This window comes from Peromyscus leucopus, chromosome 19 (genome assembly GCF_004664715.2).
Source record: "Peromyscus leucopus breed LL Stock chromosome 19, UCI_PerLeu_2.1, whole genome shotgun sequence".
In the NCBI taxonomy this organism is placed as follows: domain Eukaryota; kingdom Metazoa; phylum Chordata; class Mammalia; order Rodentia; family Cricetidae; genus Peromyscus; species Peromyscus leucopus.
This window is the reverse complement of record NC_051079.1, coordinates 26,306,156-26,332,213: the sequence shown is the minus strand read 5'-3', so window position 1 is coordinate 26,332,213 and position 26,058 is coordinate 26,306,156. Positions and strand designations below refer to the sequence as shown.

The following is a 26,058-nucleotide window of genomic DNA, read 5'->3' as shown; positions in this document are numbered from 1 at the left end:
CTGACCAGAGCTATGACAGTGCTTGGCTGGGCATCTTCTCTAACTGGGAGTGACAGGGAAGTAATTCTTATCTCTGGTGCGTTATCGTTTACATCTAGTACATCCACCAGAAGGGTACAATGGCCTGTCATTGGGATATTCCCTTTGTCCACTGCCTCCACGGGTATCTCATATAATTTATTTTCTTCGAAGTCCAGTTGGCCTTTCGTTCTAACTTCCCCGCTATTGGTATCTATACTAAATGCATGTCCCACCGCAGGGGATACAGGCCGCCTGAAGGAGTAGATTATGTCTCCATTTGTACCCTCGTCGGGATCTGTGGCGTTTAAGTTAATCACCAAAGTTCCATTACGTGCGTTCTCTAACACTCTGACTTTATAAATGAACCGATCAAACTCCGGAGCGTTGTCGTTCACATCGAGGACAGTGATCAGTAGCTGAACTGTACCAGTCAGCTCCGGTTTGCCTCCGTCACTAGCTGTTAGTAATAAACTATGTTCCTGAATTTCTTCTCTGTCCAATGATTTCTTTAACACAAGTGATAACGAAGAAGCTCGCTCATGGTTGTTTTGCGTGCCCAAAGCGAAATAATCACTAGGATCCAATCGGTAGGTCAAAGCGGAATTGACTCCGATATCTGCATCGGATGCGCCATCTAGTGGAAATCTAGTTTCTGGAGGTCTCGATTCTGCAATCATTATGCTTTTCTTGGTTTCAGGGAACACAGGCGGGTTGTCGTTAATGTCCCTCACCTCCACCTCCACGTGAAAAACCTGCAGCGGCCGGTCCACGATCACCTCCAAGTGGATGCTACACTCCGCGCTCCGCCCGCACAGCGCCTCCCGGTCGATCCGAGAATTCACAAACAAAATGCCATTCTGCAGGTTTACCTCCAGAAGGTCCCCGCGGTCCTTGGACGCCACCCTGAACAGGCGGGGCACCAGTTCCGCTAGCTCCAGCCCCAGGTCCTGAGCGATGCGGCCCACGAAGGTTCCGTGTTTGGCCTCCTCCGGGATGGAGTAGTGGAGCTGGCCGCTCCCGGCCCGCCAGGCTGCGAGGAGCAGATGCCAGAGCAGGAGGCACCGGGATCCTGGGCGACTTTGCCAGGATAACAACATGGTACACGCAGAAAGTTGCAGTGATAGCTACAATATACGGAATATCTTACCTGAAACCGCCTCTCAAAAACTGGTTTGACGGCGTCCTAGTACTGTAGAATTCACAACGAGTTCTCTGAAGGAAGTGACTTTCTTTGCCCAAAAAGAAAGTTCTCAGTGAAGAGCGACATCATGAGGCATAAATGTGTAAGTGCAGTGCTCACTGGGTCTTCATGTTTTCCATTGATAAAAGCCTTTACTCCTTGCATTTTCTGAACTTTTTCATTGCAAGTACATATTTAGGAGGTAAATATTGTCCTTCTAGGAACAGTGAATGATTACTCTATCAGCATCAGATGTTATTAAACAAGTGGTATATGTCTTGCACTGTTCCACAAACTTATGTGTGTGTGTGTGTGTGTGTGTGTGTGTGTGTGTGTGTGTGTAAATTTTCAAATTAGAGAACATTATACATTTGGCTTTGCGTAACAGGTCTCCAGTTCTCGTAGTCATGCAAGTTTTGTTGAAATTTTCTTTTCCTGTAATAGTTTCAAGGCCTTCTCCCATTAACAGTCATTAATTCCAAATGGAAACGTAACGACCAAATAAAACACATGAGGTGGAAGGTGGGCAGTTACATACTAGATCTCAAATAATACACCTTGTTCATAAGTTCCAAGGGTGGATGAAACGTTTTACTTTAAAGGATGTATCTACATGTAGTATATTTGTGTGTGTACATGAATACACTACAATCTCTCTAAAACAATGTTTTAATATTTTCAGTTTACCTTGTAGAAAGCATACCAAGAACTAACATTCTATTATTTAGTATAATTTAAGCTATTGCCAGTAGGATAAACTTGCTTTTTTCCCTACCACATCTGAATTTCATCAGCAGTAGAAGAAACCCTGGTATTGTTTAACTCTGATTTTTCCAAGTACATGACAGAAGCTAGACAATGACGATAATACATCAGCAGCAAAAGAATATTACTGTTACCTGTTATTATAGCTACCAAGGCATAAAGTTCCATGTCAAACAGTACAATGAAATATATATTTTATATGTTGTAAGTGTAGAGGTTTGAGAGATGGCTCAGCAGTTAAGAGCACTGGCTGCTCTTCTAGAGGTCCTGAATTCAATTCCTGACAACCACATATTGGCTTACAACCATCTATAATGGAATCTGATGCCCTCTTCTGGTGTGCAGGCATACATGCAGACAGAGCACCCATATACATAAAATACACAAACAAAAAAAATCTTTTTTTTTTTTTTTTGTTTCATTTAATATTTACATAACAAAACAAAAAAATCTTAAAAGTAAATGTAAATTATATATGGCTCCAATTTTATATTATGAGTTATATATTCAAGTATTACATTGCCTAGTCTGTGAACAACTCTATAGAACATGACCATTGGGTTCATTTCTGCATCTCTACTCACCCTTGAAAATCTATTTGGAGTATTGTATTTTCTTGCTCATACAATCTTCTCCTGTTCCATTATTTCTACTACATGCTTTACTCTTGTCATGGAATAGTCCCTTGATTCTTCCTGATCCTTCATGTCTACCAGGCTGTACACAGAGCACATCACTTACCTCTCCACATAAATCAACCATTTGCAGTATGCCCTTTAGACACCCTAGAATCAATCTTCTGTCTATTGTGGTGATGTATTGTATACCCTAATAAAATTTGCCTGAAGATCAGAGAGACAAAGAAACAAGCCATAGCCACCACCTCTTACCTCACCAACACCTCAGCCTTAAAAACCCTTCCTGTCTCCTCAAAACTTATATATATTTCTCCACCCAGCCTTCACTTCCTGGGATTTAAAGGTATGTGTGCTTCCCAAGCAAAGGCATAAGATTTCAAGTGCTGGGATTAAAGGCACATGACTCACAAGGATTGGGATTAAAGGCTTGTGCCACCACTACCTGGCTCTGTTTCTCTCCTAGACTGAGTCAATCTCACATAGTCCAGGGTAGCTTTGAACTTACAGAGATCCAGACAGACCTCTGCCTCCTGGGTGCTAAGATTAAAGGTGTGTGCCACCACTGCCTGGCCTCTTTGTTTAATCTAGTGGCTTGTTCTGTTCTCTGATCTTCAGGCAAAGTTTATTAGGGTACACAACATATCACCACATTTATCTTACTTCTCAAACATTCCCTTCAGTTTCCAACACAGTTAAGTATTCTTCCTATTGATCTTCAGTTTAAAGTTGTTTATTATCCATGGTGACTCTAGACATTGGCATTCCTTTACCTCATTTGGACACTCAAATATTAGTATTTCTCTTACTTAAAGACATTTTTTTTATATTTTCTTTCGTTTCTCAATTTCTCAACTTCTTTCCTACCATGTGACTTGATGGTTCTTCCACGAAGATAAATCATCAAGCATGAAATCAAGGGTTTTCTTCCTATGGTGACATTTATTTATACTATCTATTCTTTTACCAATTTATTTATTTTACTTTATGTGTATATTTTGTCTTCATGTACGCATGTGCACATGTGCATGCCTGGTGCCCATGTAGGACAGAAGAGGGCATTCAATTCCCTGGATGGCTGTCAACCACTGTGAGAGCAACAAGTGCTCTTAACCACTCTGCCATCTGCCCCTCAGTGTAGGCCATCCCTATGCTCTGATTAAAATGTTTTTTTTTTATTTTCCTGTTTAGTCTTATTATCTCCATCTTCATTTCCATGCTGCTTGCCTTGTCTCCATTGTCTCCTTTCTTGCTTCTTTTCTTCACACTACTAGGATGCTCAAATGTGGGACCCCATTCTCAGGTTCCTCATGGCTTTACCCAGCAGGTCTGCATAGAGAGGATGATTGGACCACGGGCCTGAGTGCAGGTGTCAGAGACAGTCTACACTTGGCTGTGCTGAGGGGGGGTCTTTTGCTCCACCCTTTGGCGTTTCTATAAATGCCTTAGGGCAGAGACAGTCAGGGTCTGTTGGAATAGGTTCCAGGCCCTCTCAAGGGTATCCTGTATTTTCTATCTGTTTATCTCTACACTCTAAATCCTTCTATCTAATATTTCCTGCTACTCGCACTCAAGAAAATTCTGGGGAACTGTGGGGTTGGAGCGTATATGCCCCGCACTCAAACACCTTTAACATGCAGAAAAAAAATATTCTATTCATCCTCTTTTCTTCACTTCTAACCCCTAACATTCACTTGATACATCACATTCTGAGTTCCAACCTTGGTTACCTTTCAGAGAGCAGCTGAAGTCCTGGGTGTGCACTCTTGACAAGAGCAAAGCCATGTCTACAGATCTCACAGCTAAGGGAATGGTACAGCCTTGCCCATGCCCAAGACTAGGATGTTTGCCAAAGCAGGATGCTTGTGTAACAGTTGACCTTTTCACTAAGAAAGCAGCCATGAAGGAAGCTCTACCAACAGTTCCCTTACTCCAGAAGACTGCATGTACACCACCCTCCATGAGATTCCCATTCCAAGATTAGCTAGCCATTCCCTTCTTTTCCCAGCATATAATAAAAGTGCTGAGTATTGGGAGGGGGTCTGCCATGTCTCCATCCAAGCATACAGCCCACTTGACCCCATCTTGGCTTCTACTTTGCTCCTGTTTTTCTTAATCTCACATTACTCCAGCCAGATTTCCAAGACCCAGCCTTGAGAGCAGAAGCATTACCTACTTTCTATCTTTCTAAGCCTACTACAGAAGATTGCATAGTGGTACCTCAAAAGATGTACCCACATCTTAAGACTCATGGATATAACTTTACATAGTAACTAATGTAATTAAATTAAGAATAATTTATTTTGAAGAATCCAAGTCAAGAATCAGTGCCATTACATGTGTCCTTATTAAACAAAAACACAGATAAGAAGATATGAAGAAGAGACAGCAATGTGACTCTAAAGATAGAAAAGTGATGTAGTCACAAGCCAAGGAATATCAACAGCCACCAGAAACCAACAGAAGCAAAGAATAAATATTTTTCTCTCCTGTTCTATTATTTCTAGCATGCTTTATTCTTCTAATGGATACAGTTCCTTGATTCCTACAAATGCTTTATGTCTTCACTTTGGACTTCTGGTCTCAAATACTGTGAGACAAATGTCTCCTCCCAATGATTTGTGATCATTTGTTACAGTGTGTTAGGAATTAACACGTGTGCTTACCTAAATCATTTTCCTCACTATCACTTTTCATTTTTCCATCTGTCTCTTGGTGATTTCTGTCCTTTCATTGACTTACGTTTTTCTGGAAGGAATTATTCCTCAATGTGTGTGTATAACCACCCACTCTGGGTTCTAGAACTACCTTTTGAATCACAATGTTATTCCAGTACAAAGGTTCTTAAGTTAGCAACAGATTCTTAAGTGTCCCTCCCAATTCCTACCTGCTCAAACACATACAAGCCATTTACCCCAGTACACCAAACTAAAAATATAGATGCCACTACATTTTTGTTGGGGAAATCTTTCTGGCATAAGCATCCCCACACCAATGAGAAGAGATGTCACTGGTGGCAAAAGCCAGGACAGTTCCTGAAAAGCCTTGGTCATGGTTCCGGTTTGCATTCTCATTTTATACTCTACACCCACAAGGTAGGGCAAACAAGTGTGTGAGATTTTACAGAAGCATAAGTGGCAATCAGCAGGTTATTAAGAGAAATAACCCATTGTTTCAGCTATTTCTTCAGGTCATTCTGTTCCAAGTAGCAAATGATTGGCAAATATGCAGTACAAGCAGTGCTTTAAGTAAATCACTAGATAATAAATCCATATGTAATAACTGGGCTGTCCTACCTTATTCTACTTCATTTATCTTTCTCTTATTTTTTTTTTCTTGAGACAGGGTCTTTCTATGTAGTTCATGCTGTCCTAGAGCTCATTGTATAAACCAGACTGACCTCAGACTGAAAGAGAATCTCCTGCCTCTGCCTCCAGAGTCCTGGGGATTAAAGGTGTGTTCCACCATGACTGGCTTTATCATTTATATTGAGTCAATCATTATCCGGATGCTTCTCTTTGCTAGTCTGGATTAGCATATGGTTCCCTCAATCCATTTCTGCCACAGTTATTTAAATTTCCTCTGCTCAGCCAGGTGTGGTTGTTTATGCCTTTAATCCCAGCACTCAGAGGCAGAGGCAGGCAGATCTCTGAGTTCAAGACCAGCCTGGGCTATAGAGCAAGTTCCATGACAGCCAGAGCTACACCGACAAACCCTGTCCTGGGGGATCTCTATTTGCTTGATACCTAAGTATTTATGGAAGATCCTCTATGAGCTTTCCCGCCTTTGTTCTCTTCCCACTGCTGATCTTTCAAGTTCACATTTCAAGTTCAAGTGTTCAAGAGAACACTTACATTCCATCTGTGAAAACTTACTGTTGAAATGTTATCTACCCTTTAAGACATTCCTGAAGAAAATGTTGCCTGAACTAGTGTTCAGCAAATCTTCTAAATGGAAGAGACTGTCTGGACAATACACTTCAATATCATACAATAATCAAATATTAGTAATTGAACATGTACTAAAATACATGTTCCTGCTCCTAAAATAAAGCATGTGAAGAAATAGAGAAAAGTCTGGAAATTTTAATGCCTTTAGTGTAAGGTTGAACGATGGAGAGTTTTGCTTTCTGATCAAAGACAAGTTCTATGTATTTTTGTGGAAGGAAATCACAAAGTGTAAGTTTTAGTTCAGAAAATCCAGCAAATAATGAGCACATGATCAATATGCCACAATGAGTTTGGGTCCTCCAAAAATATATTTAAATAGGTCACACGACCTCTGTGACTGCAGTTTCAGGTTTCTTGTCTGTAAGATGTAAGTGATGGTTGTTGTATCTGCACCACAGGACTTACCTGATAATTAAGATAATTTCAACTAAAGATGCTATCAGAGGGGCTTGAATAGAGAATAAAGTTTACACTTATACTTTATAAGATTGAAAAAAGGGTCATTAATCAGGTAAGGTGATACGCTTCTGTTAGTCTACCTACTCGGAAAGCTGAAGGAAGAGAATCACAAATTTGAGGCCAGACTGGGTGGTGACCACATGTCAGCACAAATGAACAAAAGAAAACTATGCCATTAATGCTAGGAATGTAGCTGAGTGGTAAAGTGCTTGCTCAGCACGTACAAGGCCCTGGCTTAGATCCCCAACTCTCCATTATTCACGTGCCACCATAAAAAGAAAATAACCAAATGAACTATTACAAGACAGATCTTCATTTGGGTGGTGTTTAAGTGTCTTTAAATTCACAAACAATTTTTATTCTATGTGCCCAAGGACAGATAACTTCCTGGAATGCTGGGGGCTGTTCCTATAAGATAACAAGACACAAATTTTCTCTTTAGTAAACAAGGTTGGTTGTCCCAACTGCTCAAGATGTGCTTTGATCACACATAAGTGGGAGATAGGTAGACAGGATTTATGTCAGGATGTATGCTTGCCCCTGGTTGTATTAAGGTAGGAAGTGTGTAGCCTTGTGGGGTTTGCCTTTATAAGCCCCTGTCTAATGTAGTTCAGCACCATTCTGTGGGAATCCCGGGTATGGACCTAGCCAGTGCCATCATCCTGGCCAGTATTTAATAAAGCTTACTTTAAATTTGGCTCAAAAATTGTGATAGTGGTCTTATTCTTGCAGGTGAGATTAACAAGATAATAATTAATTGTCACTCCACTTGAAAAATGACAAAATTATTCATCTTACAATCAAATATGTGTCATAGACTTACAATTGTCAATTGCTACTATTATACTTTCAATATATTTTAACATCTGGGTTGTATAAAATTAGTATGGTTATTGATGAGGCTATTTTCCTAACATTGGATGATCAACTAAGGAATATATATATATATATATATATATATATATACATATATATATTATTTTTCAAGGTTAATCATTCAAAAATAGCAAAAAAAAGAATGCAAAAAGAAAACAAGTGGGGATTCAAAATTTCCAATGCATGTCTACGTAAGTCATTCACTGGCTGATACATGAGAACTCAGAAGAACTATAATTAAGGAACCTAAGACAATCAATGATTTAAAACAAAAAATTAAGGAAACAAGAATCTAGTTAGAGCCTGAATCCTAGTTTTTAAGGAAAGCAAAAACACTGATGTGCTACAGTGGCTTACTTTGGTTGAAGAATTTAAGAAGGTTGGAGCTGAAGGCCATATGGTCTGGATCAGACGGGACCACTCCACAGCAGGACCACTGTCTCCTCTGAATCAAGTTCAAACAGCTGCCCACGGCACTGAACCAGACCACCCTGTGTTTCCCAGGCCCACAGGACCCTCGGTTGTTGGGGATGAGCACCAGAATGCTGTGGACAGCAGCATCAAGATCAGCAACAGGCTGGGCTCTGCACAGATGGCGATGGTCAAGTACACGAGGACATCCATTAGCGATGCTTGTGGCAATGGTAGCGCCCACAAAGGCCCACTACGAGATCTTTAGTGCCTGGACACTGTCTACTACAGACACCAACACAGTCACAGTGACTGTAGAAGTCAGTGCCAGCTCTCCGTGGTCCTTCATGATCCCCACCAGCCTCGTCCAGTGCTCTCATGGTGCTGATCTCACCCGTGTACAGACCCACTCAGAAGGAACTGTGTGAGTCCACAACTGGTTGTAGCTCATAAAGACGGGCACACATAACCAGAGTCAGCATCTACTGCGCGCAACTTCACCACTACGTGCCCCGAACCCACTGGCCTAGATACAAGCTCTCTCACTGACCGGCTGGCTCCCACAGCTAGGTGGGGCAGCAGCGCGGGCGCATTGTCATTCTCATCCAGCACAAACACCTGCAGAGTCACATTGCTGCCCAGGGAAGGCACACCAGCATCCCGCGCGCTCACCTAGAACTGCAGCAGCTCCAGCTCCTCATGGTCCAGAGGCTGCAGCGCGAACACCTTGCCGCTCTCCGCGTGCACAGACACATAGCTGGACAGCAAGCGCTCGCCCACCCTCCTCTCCACCAGCGAGTAGGACACCAGCGCGTTCTCCTGTGCGTCTGCGTCCACGGCGGACACCGTGAAGATGTGCGCGCCAGGCGGGTTGTTCTCCTTCATGAACACCGTGTATTCGGGCTGCGCAAAGTTGGGCGCGTTGTCGTTCACGTCAGCCACCTCCACGGACAAGCTGGCTGTGGCCCACAGCGAGGGCGAGCCGCCGTCCCGGGCTGTCACCACCACCTTGTAGTCAGCTGTGGTCTCAAGTCTGAGGCGCTGCCCAGAATTATCGAATAGTATTTCTTGAAGAGGGACACCCACTTGAAGAGACGTGAGTATCGAGAGCAATTTACTTGTCCCTTGGCACCTGAGTCGAAGTCGGACACACTGATTAGGGTGATAACTGTTCTCACCTGAGCATCTTCTAGCATGGGGAACGGCAAGGAAGCAAAACCATTATCTCCGGGACACTGTCTTTATGTCCAGAACTTGCACTCAGACCGTGCTGCGACCTCCCATGGAAGGAACTCCTTTATCAATTAACTGCGTTGATCTGAATCTCATTTGCCTTGTTCTCTTCTAAATCCAGTTTCCCATCAGTTCTAATTTCACCTGTGTCTAGATTTATCTAAATCTTGAAGTTCTCACTAGTAGGATGAATCATTGAGAACCCATAGGAAATTTCTCTGTTCTGACCTTCATCTAGATCGGGAGCAGTTAGTTGAATCACTCAGGTGTCATTTTTTCATTTCAAGAGGGTTTATCAAACTCGGGAGGGTTCTCATTCATATCTGGGATGGTTTGTTGTTCTTGACTTTTGATTTGTTTATTTTGTCTTTTGTTTGTTTGGGGTTTGTTTTTTGGTTGGTTGGTTGGTTTGGTTTGGTTTTTCGACACAGGGTTTCTCTGTGTAGCGCTGGCTGCTCCGAAACTCGATCTGTAGACCAGGCTAGCCTTGAACTCAGAGATCCGCCTATCTCTGCCTGTGGAGAGCTGTGATGTAAGGCATGTGCCATTACTGCCGGCTCAGGATAATTATTTTGACCTGAATATATCTGTTAGCCACGTTTTACCACCATCAATGACTGTTAACAAAAGAGGAAATTCTGATCTTTTTCTCTGTCCAACAACTTCCAAAGAATCAGTACTGGTGGTATTCTTTTATCTTTTTGTTAATCATTATTTTAAGTGCAAAATGCTTCTTCAAACTTAAAATATAGGTAAGACAAGGTACGTCAGTATCAGCTTCAGAAGCTCCCTCTAGAGGAAATTGAGTGTCCAGAGGTTCAGATTCAGAAATAAGCAGCTCTTAGGGGATGGAGAGATGGCTCAGCAGTAAAGAGCACAAGCTGCTTTTCCTGAGAACTCACATGACAGATCATAACTGTCTCTAACTCCAGTTCCAGGGGCTCTGGTACCCCACACAGACATACATGCAGGCAAAACACTAATGTACATAAAATATAAATATATAAATCATTTTTTAATTTTTAAGAGAAAAGAAATAGGCTCCTTTTGTTCTCTTTCTCTAAGTATGGGTGAATTATCATTGACATCCTTGACGACCTCCATCTCCATATGGAAAACCTGCAGCGGCTAGTCCAAGGTCACCTCCAGGTGGATGCTACACTCTGCGCTCTGCCCGCACAGCTCCTCCCGGTCGATCCGAGAATTCACAAACAAAATGTCATTCTGCAGATTTACCTCCAGGAGGTCCCCTCTCCCGCTGTCGTTGGACACTAGCCTGAACAAGCCAGCCACAGCCCCAGGTCATGCGCCATGTTGCCCAGACAGTACCGCGTTTGGCCTCGATGATGATGATGAGGTAGCTAGAGCTGGCCGCTCCCTGCCTCCCAGGTTTCGAGGAGCAGGAGAGAGTGAGCGCAGATGTTGGACTCTCAGGCCTCTTCATCAAGAAAACAGCATCGCAGACACCTTTGGTTGGAATCGCCGGGTTTTAGGAAGTGTTCATGAGATATTTTATGAACAGTCTCCCTTTTCCGTATTTATTTAATAAGTTTCATAGAGTATTCTTGTTTCTGTGTAGTTGAGTCTGTTCTGTGAATGGGTGGAATCTGGGCTCAGGAACCAAAATATTCTTCTTCTCTCTGACCGGATAGCAACATCACGTGACTGATTACGCAAGTACAAGAAAGATCGTCGGGGTCTTGGTTTGGATCACCTTATCCTGGGCCACTCTAATTCAATTTTTGAATATTACCATAGATGATTTATGAATGCTGTTTAATTGATGTATGTGTGGTTATTTCATGATTTTAAAATATTTTATTATTCAAAGTTTATCAGAAAATCCTCTTTGAGACAAGGTGTGACAGAAACTACTCTAACGTATTGTTTTCAAGGATACATCGTATTTGCTCCCCTGACCTTTCATGGCTTACAATCCACGATGCAATTTGTTCTTCACAGCACCTTCTTGGAAACTTCTGGAGAAAGTCAAGGATTCCGTCATTTCATAAAAAGAAAACTAGGATGGTTTAGTGAACTAGACAATAATCTAGGTAAAAATTCTTTTATTCATAAATCTAGAGAACATTAGAATTCATCATAAATGTGAGAGGCATCACTTCTTGCTGCTTATTCTTAAATGTGATGGCTTTTCATGCAGCTGCTATGATTCTCACACTTCAAAGCAAAGCACATGAACAGACTAATGGCAAGAATAAAATAGTTTCCTTTAAGATGCTGAGTCAAGCTGGATGTGGTGGCGCATACCTTTAATCCCAGCTCTGGTGAGGCAGAGGCAGGTGGATTTCTGTGAGTCCAAAGCCAGCCTGGTCTGCAGAGCGAGTTCCAGGACAGCAGGGCTCTGATATAAAGAGAAAACCCTGTCTCAAAAACCAAAACCAAAACAAAACAGAACTAAAATGCTGAAATCAAAGCCTCTAAATTCCACAATATTTTAAGATGACAATATGCAAAAGTCTATCTGGGAGTGTTTCACTGTATCCTAATATTACTGAATAAAGGAAAAGTGTGAATTTGATACTGACATTCAAGATTGCCTTATACATAAACACAATGAAAAGCCTATAATCACTGTTAATATAGTAAGCATGGACTTTATGTTTTTATCAGCCTCCAGATCAAAACCTTTAATCCAGTAATTACTCAGTTTTTCCATATGTAAAATCTCTAAACCTACACAGTGGAAGAAAAGAATGGACTCATACAAATGTCCCCCAAATGCTGTGGCATGTGCACACACAAATAAATAAACAAATGTGATACTTCTTTAAAATAAAATAAAAGCTCTTAACCCAAGTGCCAAGAATGATCTTCAATATGAATTCCTCCAGAATATTGTGCCAACTGGTATTTTGTACAATTTAGGAGAATGTGCTTTGAATGAACCCCAAATTCATGACTGACTCCACATTTCTGCACTTGTCTAAAAGACACAGAGCTAGAAGACTCACAGAGACATAAATGGTCTTTACTAGGCTCTTTAGGTGTTATTAGAGAAATGAAAAAAATTTAAGACATTAGTGATAAGGTGTTTACAAAGGATTTAAAAGATGAAAATGATGGAATGATAATTATTAGCATGCATGCACATCAATAGATTTAACTTTTTCTTTCTAGAAAAAAAAATGAAATTTAGGTAAGCATGTAAATGAGCAGCTATTATATGCATATAAGATGGCAACTAACAAGTGTGCATGATTTGATTGAACAATTTTATTTGCTAGTTTGTTTTGGAGGCACAGGTCAGCCTTCTTTGAATAGATAGTACTTAATAGATCTCTTTCACTTTCCTGGAAAAATCAAGAATGGATTATTTGTTTAATAAGAGCATCATATTAGAATGCAGGACTGGACTTTTTCTCACAGTAATTTGAAGATAAGTTTTACTGTTGTGGTAGAGGATATTTAATAACTGGGAAGGGGGTAGTGAATCAATTCAGAGCTAGTGATGAGGGATCCATTGTTGATACAAACATATTTTAAAGCAGCTGGTTGAAGAATGTGAAAATACCAAAGCAAAGGACTGTCAATAGACAAACATGAGCAAATCTAAATAACCTGCTCTAATTATCCACTTCACTGAGAATTAGAAATGAAGTGATATGACTTAGCCAAGGTTAAACAATGATTATTTCAGGAAAAGTCATCCTGGGAACCTCTAATATTATATAACCAAATCTTGAAACAAATGGGGCACTTCCGACCTGCAGAACCCTGAGTATATATGCATATCTGGTGTTTTACTAACAAAGGTTGTTCCTTGAAACAGCACTCAAAATGTAGAGTATCTGTTTTAAATTTTTCCATTAAAACTGAATTCTAAATTTTATATGCATTTACCAGAAAGGTGGGATTTCTCAAAAACTCACCTGTCCGGGGTGATTTGATTCTGACTCCTGTCTTTCCCTTTCATCTCTATCCAGGTTGGGGGGTAGGCTGGGGCTGAAGGCCATGAGGTCGGTCTTGGGCGGACCCTCTCCAGAGCACACCCTCTGCCGCCTCTGCTGAGAGTATGACCAGGTCCCCACCGCGCTGGAGCACACCAGCACGGGCTTCCCCGGCCCGCACGTGCCCTCCGTGGGCATCGCGGAGCAGCGCAGCGCGGTGTACAGCAGCAGCGTGAGCACCAACAGGCTGGACACCGCGCAGATGGCGATGATCAGGTACACGTTGACATCCACCAGCGAGGTCTCCGGGACTGAAGCGCGCCCTGAGGTCTGTGAAAAGGACTTTGGCGCCTGGCCGCTTTCCACTAGAGACACTAACAGAGTTGCAGTGGCTGTCAGGGCAGGCTCTCCGTGGTCCTTCACCAGCACCAACAGAGTCTGTCGAGGCGCATCCGCCTCATCCAGAGGACGCGTCGTGCTGATCTCACCCGTGTACAGACCCACGCGGAACGGACTGCGCATGCCCCCTGCCGCCGACTGCAGCTCATAAGACAGCCACGCATTGTAACCAGAATCCGCATCCACTGCTCGCACCTTCGCCACTACGTGCCCTGAACCCACTGACCTAGACACAAGCTCGCTTACTGATCCGCCAGCTCTGACGGCTCCGTGGGGCAGCAGCGTGGGCGCATTGTCATTTTCGTCCAAAACAAACACCTGCAGAGTCACATTGCTGCCCAGGGCAGGCACACCAGCATCCCGCGCGCTCACCTGGAACTGCAGCAGCTCCAGCTCCTCATGGTCCAGAGGCTGCAGCGCGAACACCTTGCCGCTCTCCGCGTGCACAGACACATAGCTGGACAGCAAGCGCTCGCCCACCCTCCTCTCCACCAGCGAGTAGGACACCAGCGCGTTCTCCTGTGCGTCAGCGTCCATGGCCGACACCGTGAAGATGTGCGCGCCAGGCGGGTTGTTCTCCTTCACAAACACCGTGTATTCGGGCTGCGCGAACGTGGGCGCGTTATCGTTCACATCAGCTACCTCCACGGACACGCTGGCTGTGGCCCACAGCGAGGGTGAGCCACCGTCCCGGGCTGTCACCACCAAATGATAGGTTGGCGCCCTCTCGCGGTCCAGACTGCTATCCAATACCAGGGAATAATAGTTTTTAAAAGTGGATACGATCTTGAAGGGGACAGTGGGCGTGAGAGAGCAGGTCACTTGGCCATTGACACCAGAATCAGGGTCAGATACGCTAATCAAAGCAATGACTGTGTTTGGCTGGGCGTCCTCTCTTACAGGGAGGGACAGGGAAGTCAGTGTCAGTTCGGGGGCATTATCATTGGCGTCTAAGATTTCTACCGAGACTGTACAGTGGCCTACCATTGGGGGGTTCCCCTTATCCGTGGCCAGCACTTCAATTTCATAAAACTTGTTTTCTTCATAATCCAAAGTTCCATTGACCCTCAATTCTCCGCTGTTTTTATCTAGTGTAAATAAAGGCCTTCCATTGGGCTTGATTGACCTCAAAGAGTACTCCAATTGCCCGTTCACACCTTCGTCTCGATCTGTGGCGTTTACCTTTATGACAAGAGTTTCTTTAGCAGCATTTTCCATTATTCTTATCTTGTATTCTAAATGATCAAACTCCGGGTCATTGTCATTAACATCTAAAACACGAACCCAAAGCTGAACGGTACCGGTGAGCTCCGGCTTTCCCCCATCTGAGGCTGTCAGTAGCAAATTAAGTTCCGGGGTTGTCTCCCGATCCAGGGTCTTCTTTAATATAAGCGACGGTCTTTTAATCTGCTTGCTATTTGTTGGTGATTCTAAAGAAAAATACTCGTTTTGGCTTAATCTGTAGACCAACACAGCATTCTCCCCTATGTCCGCATCTGACGCTCCCTCTAGCGGAAAACGCGAGTCTGGTTGCTTGGATTCATAAATCAGCAGCCTTTGTTCTCTAAGAGGAAACACTGGCGGGTTGTCGTTAATGTCCCTCACCTCCACCTCCACGTGGAAAACCTGCAGCGGCCGGTCCACGATCACCTCCAGATGGATGCTACACTCCGCGCTCAGCCCGCACAGCGCCTCCCGGTCGATCCGAGAATTCACAAACAAAATGCCATTCTGCAGATTTACCTCCAGAAGGTCCCCGCGGTCCTTGGACGCCACCCTGAACAGGCGGGGCACCAGCTCTGCCAGCTCCAGCCCCAGGTCCTGAGCGATGCGGCCCACGAAGGTTCCGTGTTTGGCCTCCTCGGGGACGGAGTAGTGGAGCTGGCCGCTCCCTGCCTCCCAGGCTGCGAGGAGCAGAAGCCAGAGCAGAGGTCGCAGAGTGCAGGATCCACTTCTCTGAAAACCTACCATTGCATATGAAATCGGCCTCCAAAATGTCTCCTTTCACTGACTATCAGATACTTGTCTTCGGATCCAAATCTCGCTGGATTCTTGAGAAATTTTAAGGGATCCTTTTAACAGCGGCACTCAGCGTGATGGAGTCGGTTTTGTACGTGGAGTGCGAGACTCTTCGGACCACTTTATGAATGAACTCTTTCCACCGAGTAAAGAGCGACACCTTGTGCCTGAAAATGTGAGTACTTGTGCATATCCACCACTGGAGAATTTCACGTTTTGTTTATTTGGCCCAGAATAATTCCAAGATGCACATTTATTGAACATTCTAATTTTAAGTCACATTGAAGCTGAACGTATCTGGTACTTTTTATTGACTAGCATCAAATTAAACATTGTTGTTTCTCTTATCTAAACAAAGTTGTTCTCTTATCTAAACACTTGAGAATAAAAAAGGTTCGCCTCTTTAGGTAAACTGGAAAACCTACAGCTAAACATTTTCTTAACATCTTGTCTATCATATAAGAATATTATCAGATTTGAAATGTTCTAATTACAGTCTCCCTTATTACTTAGGCTGCCAGGGAACTCAACGGAAAGGACATATCTTTTCCAGTGGTTGGGTGTAGTCTGTTGTTGCTATTTGTGGTGTGGAATTTTGAGACTGCAGAATCCAGGGCCTGTTGATGCTGGGCAAATCTCAGCCTCAGAAGTTCCATAATAACAATGTTCTGTACACTTCACCCTTAGCTGTGTAGATTTACATTCTCTTATATTTTTTAAAAAAAGTTACATCTGCTTGAACAGATTTATGAGGTGCAAGCAATGTTTTGATTCTTGTGTCTGCTGTGTGATGATCAAATCAGACTTTTACATCCAACACCTCAAGCATTTACCATTTCTCTATGGTGAAACTTTCAAAGTTCTCTCTTCTACTTATATTAATATATACATCCCTCTATCAACAATATTATTACTATTTTCTTCTGTTCTGATCCTTTATTTTTTGTTAACATTTCATTGTTTTCTTGTAACAAATTACTGACTTTATGTCCATTACAGAATAAGAAAACAAATATTTTCAAGCTTTATAATTTGATACAGAAGTCACAAAGGAAAAGTCTGTTGATATAGATGAATTTTGCATTTGACATATATGATTTCTCACATAAATCCTACTGTCAGTAGCAAGACAGAAATATTTTACTTATGTAATCACCAATAATATGACAAAGGCAGCTTTTTAAATCACAGAATGAATTATCATTCCATGAAATAAAACTACCAGGAAAATCTGTACATCAGTTTGGCATTTCTATGTAACCAATATGAGTTTCCTTAACACAATAAAAATACATCCATGGAAAATAATTACGGTGCAGAATTTGGAGTTTGTGATTATAAGCCATTAAAAAGGTAAATGAATTTTAAGTACACGAGATTGTGATTAAAATATAGAAAATACTCAAACAGTTGAACTAAATGGAAACGAAAATAATAATAACAACGAATAAGACTGAATCCATAAAGACCTGCACATATCTGAAGATTTTCAAAGGAAACCAACTCATCTGAAGAAGTTAATGAAGTATACAATGTTGCTCAATGTTCCCAAATCTTTTGGCTATATTTAGAATCCCCAAATCATCATTATCACTACTTATACTTGCCTAAAACACCATTATTATTCACACACAAAAAGAGTGAGGCCATTTTTATATATGATATTTGACTTGGTTATTTATGGTATTCTGTTGCTCTGTAAGAACATTGTGAGCCAAAGTCCAGATTTTTCTCATGTTTTAAATAATTCCTGTCTACATCATTTCCAAACAACAGATCCATAGTTCTTATATAGTAGCTCTTGATTACTGCACACAGAATAAATGTCTATCTCAGTGTGATATTGATTAAAATAAGTTATTTTAAATCATGAACACAACTAAGAAAAATATCACTGAATATGGAAAAGCATGACTCCAATCTCAATATGGCATTTATGAAAAACTGATAATATAAGCATGAAGAATTGTTGTAATCAAGGCAAAAAAGACTCACCTGTACACAGCTCATGTTTTACTTTTATACTCAACTTATGCTTGAACAGAAAAGAGGTTTACTGAAGAAGATTCTACATTGTGGCGGCATAAATGGCTGTAGATTCCAAAAATTTGTACTTAGTATCACCACTAGAGAAGACAGATACCTCAGATTTTCTTATCCCAGCTTTAAAATTCAGATAGTCAGAGCCTATAATAGTCATTATTATACATAGTATGAAGAAAGAAATATTAAATAATATTCATGATGACATGAATGAAAGACAATCAAGATTGCTAGATTTCCAGTGTGTTTTAAATGAGTTATCTCAAGAGGGACAAAATAAATAAATTTAATAACTTTGTAAATTATTGTAATCATTAAATGAAATAATGTATCAAAGCCTCATAGCATGTCTAACACAGAGAGATAACACATACACACTAAGCAATATTTGCTCATACTCTATATAGTCTATACAAGTAGACACTGTGGCAGGGCATGGTGGTGAACACCTTTAATCCCACTGAGGATGCAGAGACAGGCAGATCTCTGTGATTTCCACATCAGGCTAGTCTACACTGTGAGTTCTAAGCCAGACAGGACTATACAATGATACCTTGTCTCAAAGAAAATAGACATTGGGCAACATGAAATAGGGCATAAATCTTGGTTATCTCTTTTTGTATGATTTTCCCAATATTTATTTTCATGAAAATCCTTCTTCCAAAATTCATCATTTAAGGGAGACATAGCTGCTAACACCTTCTCAGGATTTCTATTACCTTTACCCTATCTATAGCATGGTTTTCTTTCTGTATGTAAGTATACTGTATATGATTTATTTCTTCAATAGGATTAAAGGGTATGTTATTTGTCATTAGAACCAAAACAAACAAAAACTCTTTCACATTGCCTAATGCATATTCTATTATTTCTAAATACAGTGCTTGACTCCCTTTAAAAAAAACCTATGAACATGATGTTGAAACAAAATTACATTTTATGTTAAATATGTGAAGTATATATACTATGTTTTGTTTTGAAGTGGTTGTCAGGGGTGCCTTTATTGACATTTCATGGTTCTTTTGCACAAACTGTTGTGGAATAATCTTTTTGTACACTGTAAGGATGTGTCTTTGCCAGGGCACCTTCTTAGAGCTGAATGGCCAATAGCTAGGCAAGAAGAGGTCAGACAGGACTTCCAGGCAGAGAGAGAGAGAAGAAGAAATGAATCTAGGCATGGGGAGATGCCATGGAACACTGAGAGCAAAAAGGAGATGCAAGATGGAAGAGAGGTAAAAAGCTTCAAGGCAACTTGTAGATTAATAGAAATGGGTTAAAGTCATAAAGAACTAGTTAGCAACAAGCCTAAGCTAAGGCCAATCTTTCATAATTAATAATAAGGCTCCATGTCATTTTTTGTGAGCTAGCAGCCCAGAGAAAAAGCCTGCTACAATGAAGTACTTAAAGCAATGTCTATTTGAAGATAATGCACTTTGGCCAGCACAGGCAATGGTGTTGGACTTCACCATAAATTTCTAGACTCTCAAACTCAAAGCACAAACAAGTGAGAATTTCCCTAGCCTAAAGTACTTCTACATAGCTTCATGACAAGGCCAAGAATTGAAGAAAAATAACTCTGATTCATAGTGGAAGAAAATTCTCACATAAGTAGAAGAGCTCAATAAGTTAAACTTTAAGAGAAAGCCACAGTGAGTTTGGCAGGTGGTTAGGCAGAATTAACACCATGTTAGGAAGGAGCTAAAATGTTGTCTATCCAAAGAAGTTGAGGACTTTGAAGGAATTGTCCTTGAGAATGTAATAAGGCTAATGACAGTGTAGTGAGATTAGAATACGTTAAGAATTCCAATCAAATTCACAAGTTAAATAACACTATAATACTTTCGAATACACAAACATAATAAAGAGCAAAGGGCACCTGTTAGAATAAGAACAATAAACTACTACAGGGTTGAAAAATAGATTTGAGCCCTGCCTATGCCCTGTATTTCTCATTATGGTCCCTGACTTCTTCCTGGCATACTTGCTTAATGTAAAGAAAACATTGGCTCTATTTCATTTTACTAGTATTACTACTACTACTACTACTACTACTACTACTACTACTAGTTATTATACATAGCATGAAGAACGAACTACTAATTAATATCTATGATGACAAGAGTGACGGGCAATGAAGATGGCTAGATCTCCAGTATTCTTTAAATGAGATGCCTTGAGAGGCAAACAAATTTCATGCTGAAGCTAGAATCGTAAATTGACAGACTACATCAGTGGCATCACCACGCTTGGAATGTAATCCAGGATTTTGGTACTTACATTCTCCAAGAACTCTTGTTGGACTCCACTATCTCCAGAACCCAAACCAGGAGGAACACTGGGGCTGAAGGCCATGAGGTCTGTCTTTGGTAGGCCTTCTCCAGAACACACCCTCTGCCTCCTTTGCTGAGAGTAAGACCAGCTCCCCACCGCGCTGGAGCACACCAGCACCGGCTTTCCAGATCCACATGCGCCCTCAGTGGGCAACGCTGAGCACCGCAGCGCTGTGTATAACACCAGTGTGAGCACCAACAGGCTGGACACCGCACAGATGGCTATGATCAAATACACGTTGACATTCACTATGGATGGTTCAGAGGCTGCTGTGCCCGCCAACGCCCGTGAAGAGGCCTTTGGTGCCGGGTTGCTCTCAACCAGAGAAACCAACACTGTGGCCGTGGCAGTCAATGGAGGCTCGCCATGGTCCTTCACCAACACCAATAGGCGCTGGCGCGGTGTGTCCGCTTCATCCAGGGCGCGCGTGACGCTGATCTCACCCGTGTACAGACCAACACGAAACGGACTGCGCACACCACCAGCTCCAAACTGCAGCTCATAAGACAGCCACGCGTTGTAACCTGAGTCTGCATCTACAGCTCGTACCTTCGCCACTATGTGCCCTGAACCCACTGACTTAGATACAATCTCGCTCATAGACCCGCCGGCTCCCACGGCTCCGTGGGGCAGCAGCGTGGGCGCATTGTCGTTCTCATCCAACACAAACACCTGCAGAGTCACATTGCTGCCCAGGGCAGGCACACCAGCATCCCGCGCGCTCACCTGGAACTGCAGCAGCTCCAGCTCCTCATGGTCCAGAGGCTGCAGCGCGAACACCTTGCCGCTCTCCGCGTGCACAGACACATAGCTGGACAGCAAGCGCTCGCCCACCCTCCTCTCCACCAGCGAGTAGGACACCAGCGCGTTCTCCTGCGCGTCAGCGTCCATGGCTGACACCGTGAAGATGTGCGCGCCAGGCGGGTTGTTCTCCTTCACGAACACCGTGTATTCGGGCTGTGCGAACGTGGGCGCGTTGTCGTTCACATCAGCCACCTCCACGGACACGCTGGCTGTGGCCCACAGCGAGGGCGAGCCGCCGTCCCGGGCTGTCACCACCACTTTGTAGTCAGCGGTGGTTTCTCGGTCCAGGGCGCTGTCCAGCACAAGCGAATAGTAATTCTTGAAGGTGGACACCAACTTGAAGGGGACATGAGGGTTCAGGGAGCAGGTCACCTGCCCGTTGACAGTTGAGTCTGGGTCTGTCACGCTGATTAGGGCGATAACTGTCCCCAGTGGGGCATCCTCTCGCACAGGGAGTGATAATGATGTTATTATTAACTCGGGAGCATTATCATTGACGTCCAGGACTTCAACTAGGATTGTGCAGTGACCGAACATTGGAGGACTGCCTTTGTCAACTGCTTCTGCTTGAATCTTCCATAAATTAGTTTCTTCAAAGTCTATTTTTCCACTGACTTTAATTTCTCCACTTACTGAATCGATATGAAAGGTGGCTTCTGTCTTAGGGGAAACATCGGTTGCGAAGGAGTAAAGAATTTGACTGTTTGGACCTTCGTCCAAATCCGAGGCATTTAGTCTGATCACCAGGGTTCCATTTCTTGCGTTTTCCACCAGCTTTGCCCGATAGATTGCCCTGTCAAACACTGGAGCGTTGTCATTTACGTCCAGCACTGTGATGTGTAGTTCCAAGGTGCCTGTGAGCTCGGGTTTGGCCCCATCCGTTGCTTTAACCACTAAGTGAAGCTCAGAAGATCGTTCTCTGTCTAAAGGTTTTTTTAATACTAGTTCGAGTGGTTTAACCTGCTCATCTGTGGTTGGTACTTCCAGGGAGAAATACTCATTGGGACTCAGTTTGTAAGTCAGCAGAGCATTGGTTCCGATATCTGCATCTGAAGCGCCCTCTAGTGAAAAACGAGAGTCTAGAGCTCTTGTTTCCGAAACAAAGAAATTCTTTTGTGTGGTTGGGAACACGGGCGGGTTGTCATTAATATCCCTCACCTCCACCTCCACGTGGAAAACCTGCAGCGGCCGGTCCACGATCACCTCCAAATGGATGCTACACTCTGCGCTCCGCCCGCACAGCGCCTCCCGGTCGATCCGAGAATTCACAAACAAAATGCCATTCTGCAGATTTACCTCCAGAAGGTCCCCGCGGTCCTTGGACGCCACCCTGAACAGGCGGGGCACCAGCTCTGCCAGCTCCAGCCCCAGGTCCTGAGCGATGCGGCCCACGAAGGTGCCGTGTTTGGCCTCCTCGGGGACGGAGTAGTGGAGCTGGCCGCTCCCTGCCTCCCAGATTGTAAACAGCAGAAGCAAGAGTAGCAGGCACCAGGATCCCTGGCAGTATATCATGGCGACAAAGGACATATTCTCTTTTAGATTTTTTTTATTAGTAGTAGTAGTAGTATTCTTGCTCTAGGACAGTCGCAACAATGTGGGTGCTGTTTATAGTCTTTAAAGCTCAGGACCAGCTTCTTTCCGGTCTGCAGATGGTCTGATTTTCTTCCGTTAGCGCTCTTGTTGGAGAACAACGGCATCCTGTGGCTCAAAGTGTAAGTGCAATTGCGCTCTGCGATCTTCTTCGCTTACCTGGCTTCGGAATGTCTTCGTATTTGTGTTTTTCTTTGTAGGCTTCTAACTAGTTCACATTTCAGTAGACGGTAGCTAATTCAAGGTTGCCTTGTCTTAGACTTATAGTTCCTAGAGTAGTTTCGTCTTCTATATAGACATCTAAGAACATACTACTGCACAAACTATATTATCGTGCAAAAGAATATGGACAAGTTACATTTGTACTGGCGATACGGCTTTCAAGAGATTTTTTTTTAAAGTGTAACATAAAATGCCTCGTATCCAACCTAAGACTTTGTAATTGTGTTTTGCTGAATCTTTTTAAATGATATATTATTCTGATTATTTGACTTATCTCTGTAGAGAATAATTCAAGATGCAGATTTTTCTATGTTACCACCACAACACAATGGGATTTCAATTCAATACTAATAAGCTATTTACTATTTTATCTAAATAATTCTCTATTTGATGTTGATGAATTTACTCAGCACTGGTTGTTGGAAATTTAGAGCATATTTGTAAGGTTATCTCATTTTAAAGCTTTTGTTCAGTCGCTATATCTCTTTAGGGTGAATGTTATTTCCATCATATTGGACAACTTCAATGTGAATTATACTTGTTGCTTACTTGGAAAAATTAATTAATTTTCATCCAAAAATAATGTCAGAAGTTCTAATTATATTTATCTGTTTATACTTATTTTCTTAGAAAATTATGTGAAGAGTCTAGAATATAAAAGTTGTCCTAAGTCTCATTCACTCAATTTTATTATCGCGTTTTTATCTGAGTTACAAAAAATATATTGGAATTTACATAGAAGACTTACAGATGACAATGAAGTTTATCAGCATTGCATTAAAGAAGAAAATGTTTTAATCATTCTCAAGACTGTATGGAACCAAGTAATCAGCATCTGAATCTTGCCAGTAATATTAAGTCATTGAAAAAACTCAAATATTCCCCCCATTAAAAAGTGATTGTAGGTGGATAAACAAGATAATCAAGTTTGTTTTCTTTATGTGAATTTCAGTTTTTATTTGAACACACAAATATTGACTTAATGACTATGAATCTATACCAAAGATATTTAGTTCGAATTACCTGTCATTGTTGTTAAGATTTAAGACATAAATCCTAAACTAATATATTGCATTGTTAAAAAGAGAAAGAAAAATTGAGCCTATTGAGTCGACTAAAGTTAGAAAAAGAAAATCATGAAGAAAACCTTTAATCTCTAGTTTACTGATTAAAATGACCCAATGTCTTTTGGAATGACTCCATGCTAAAATGAAGGTCCATTACTATTTTGGATTGATGGATTATGTCACCAATAAAGTACATATAAATTGTAATATTTAAATTTGTGTGCATGAAGGTTTGCAAAACTAGTTAGGGGATCATGAGAGAGGTAGAAAAGTTCTTAAGAAAGGTGAGAAATAGAGCAGGTACTGCAATACACATAACAAGAAAACAGAAAGGCAGATAAACTAGGGACTGAGAGGGCACCAGCCAGATAGAGAGAGGGACAAGAAGAAGGGGAATGTGTGACAAAGAAGTATAATGATGAATTGTGAAGATGCAATTAGAAAGCCCCTTACTTTGAATGCTAACCTAAACACTTAATTAAAAAAATTAAAAATGCAATTTGTAATGTCCTGGAGTTACCAAGTTATCATGAATCTAACAATTATAGTATAACAGCAAATCGATGTGTTAGTAACATATCTTAAATATGATCAAGCCAGGTGTGATGGTACATGTCCCAGATCCCTGCATTCAACAGGCAAAAGGATTGAGAAATTCAGGGGTTATATTAAGACAATATGAGAGGAGAGGGTGGAAAGAAGAGAGAGAATGAAAGAAAGAAATAATTAAAAAACACAATTTGAGTTTCTTAGGGGAAATCCTAATTGGTACTTAAGAGAAAAGGGAAAGACTTAGCTTTATGTTTGTTTTAACTAAGCTATTGGCTGTATTTCTTTGGTTGTATACTCTAGATATTGTTGATATTTAGATGTTGAGTTTAATCACAGATGGTCTTGTAAAAAATTGATAACATGAAAAAAGATGAATAAAAATAATAATAAAGTCACCAACCTGAAAAATACACAATAACTCAGTATGTTTACACCTATTAGAAATGTCAAATAAACGTAAAAGCAAAGATATCTGCTATTATACATATATACACGTGTATGAGCAAGGAAAGAAAGAGAGCAAGAGAGATAAGAGACACAGAAGAGACAGGGAGAGACGGAGACAGAGAGGTCCTCTTTCTAAAGCTGATGGCAAAGCCAGGTGTAATGAATAGGTCATGCCTCTAATCCTGGCACCTGAGAGGCTGAGGCAGGAAGCTTGCTCTGACTTTGAGGCCAGCCTGGGCTATTGTGGAGCTCTGCCTCAAAAACATACAATAAAATAAAACATTGGAGATCAAACCAGGATATCTTCACTATGATGGTTAGGATATCTCTTAATTTTTATATTACAATACTTGAATTACATTAGTTTAAATCAGTACATTTGGAGACATGCACAACTGAGACATTATGATTAATATGAGCTCTGACTAAGGGAAACAGGAAATTTTGATATGATTTCAAGTCTAAGGCATATATTTCATAAATGTATTTGATAGAGTGGCCAATAAATTTTTAAATTAACATGCATTTGTCATCAATAATCTCTAAAATTTGGCATTCAGACTGGCCATGGGAAGCTGGCAATTGAAGGCCATATTGTGTTTGCATTTCTGCCCTGATTTTTGTGTTGTCAAACTTGCCTAATGATTGTCAACTTTTGTTGGAATATATTTGTAAAACACAGACTGAATAACAAATTTATAGTAAATGGGGACAGACAAGAAATTGCTAAGAATAAGAACTGAAATGGTGAATATTAGGTATTTTGGTTGTGTTGGAATTAATTTGAAAACTGAAACCATGAGTTAGCAGATAACCACTAGTTTCAGTAAAGCATAATTGATAGGGTATTTTCGTCACCGTGTCTATTAGTCAGGGTTCTCTGGAGGAACATAACTTATAGAACATTTATTAGAATGGCTTGTAGACTGTGGTCCAGCTAGTCCAACATGATTGTCTACCAATGGAAGGCCCAAGAATCCAGTAGTTATTCAATCCATGAGGCTGGATGTCTCAGCTAGTCTTTAGTATACACCAGAACCCTGAAGAAGTAGGTTCCAATACCAGAGAAGGAATGAACTTGCCAGTGAGAACAAGAACAAGCAGGCAAAGAGAGCAAGCTTCCTTCTTTCATATCTTTTATATAGG

At 41.6% G+C, this 26,058-nt stretch overlaps 2 protein-coding genes and 1 pseudogene across 6 annotated transcripts in view; all 3 read right to left on the bottom strand.

The window, feature by feature from the left end:
• The window catches only part of LOC114686160 (protocadherin alpha-3-like), a 196,369-nt gene that overhangs the window by 119,880 nt on the left and 50,431 nt on the right, over positions 1 to 26,058 (bottom strand).
• Positions 1 to 26,058, bottom strand: part of LOC114686155 (protocadherin alpha-7) — a 206,055-nt gene that overhangs the window by 156,155 nt on the left and 23,842 nt on the right. Inside the window, exons 1-2 of one of the 5 annotated variants that reach the window (XM_037197099.1) lie at positions 21,501 to 23,013; positions 12,267 to 14,753 (exon numbers count right to left, since the gene is read on the bottom strand). The exons of 3 other annotated variants lie outside the window; for them this stretch is intronic. In XM_037197099.1, coding sequence (XP_037052994.1) covers positions 13,409 to 14,753; positions 21,501 to 22,561 — 2,406 coding nt within the window. In that variant the 5' untranslated portion in view covers positions 22,562 to 23,013 and the 3' untranslated portion in view covers positions 12,267 to 13,408. Of the gene's footprint in view, positions 1 to 12,266; positions 14,754 to 20,176; positions 23,014 to 26,058 lie in introns of those variants that run through there. One more of the 5 variants, XM_037197096.1, reaches the window with a different exon arrangement.
• Positions 8,230 to 10,974, bottom strand: LOC119086301 (annotated as a pseudogene).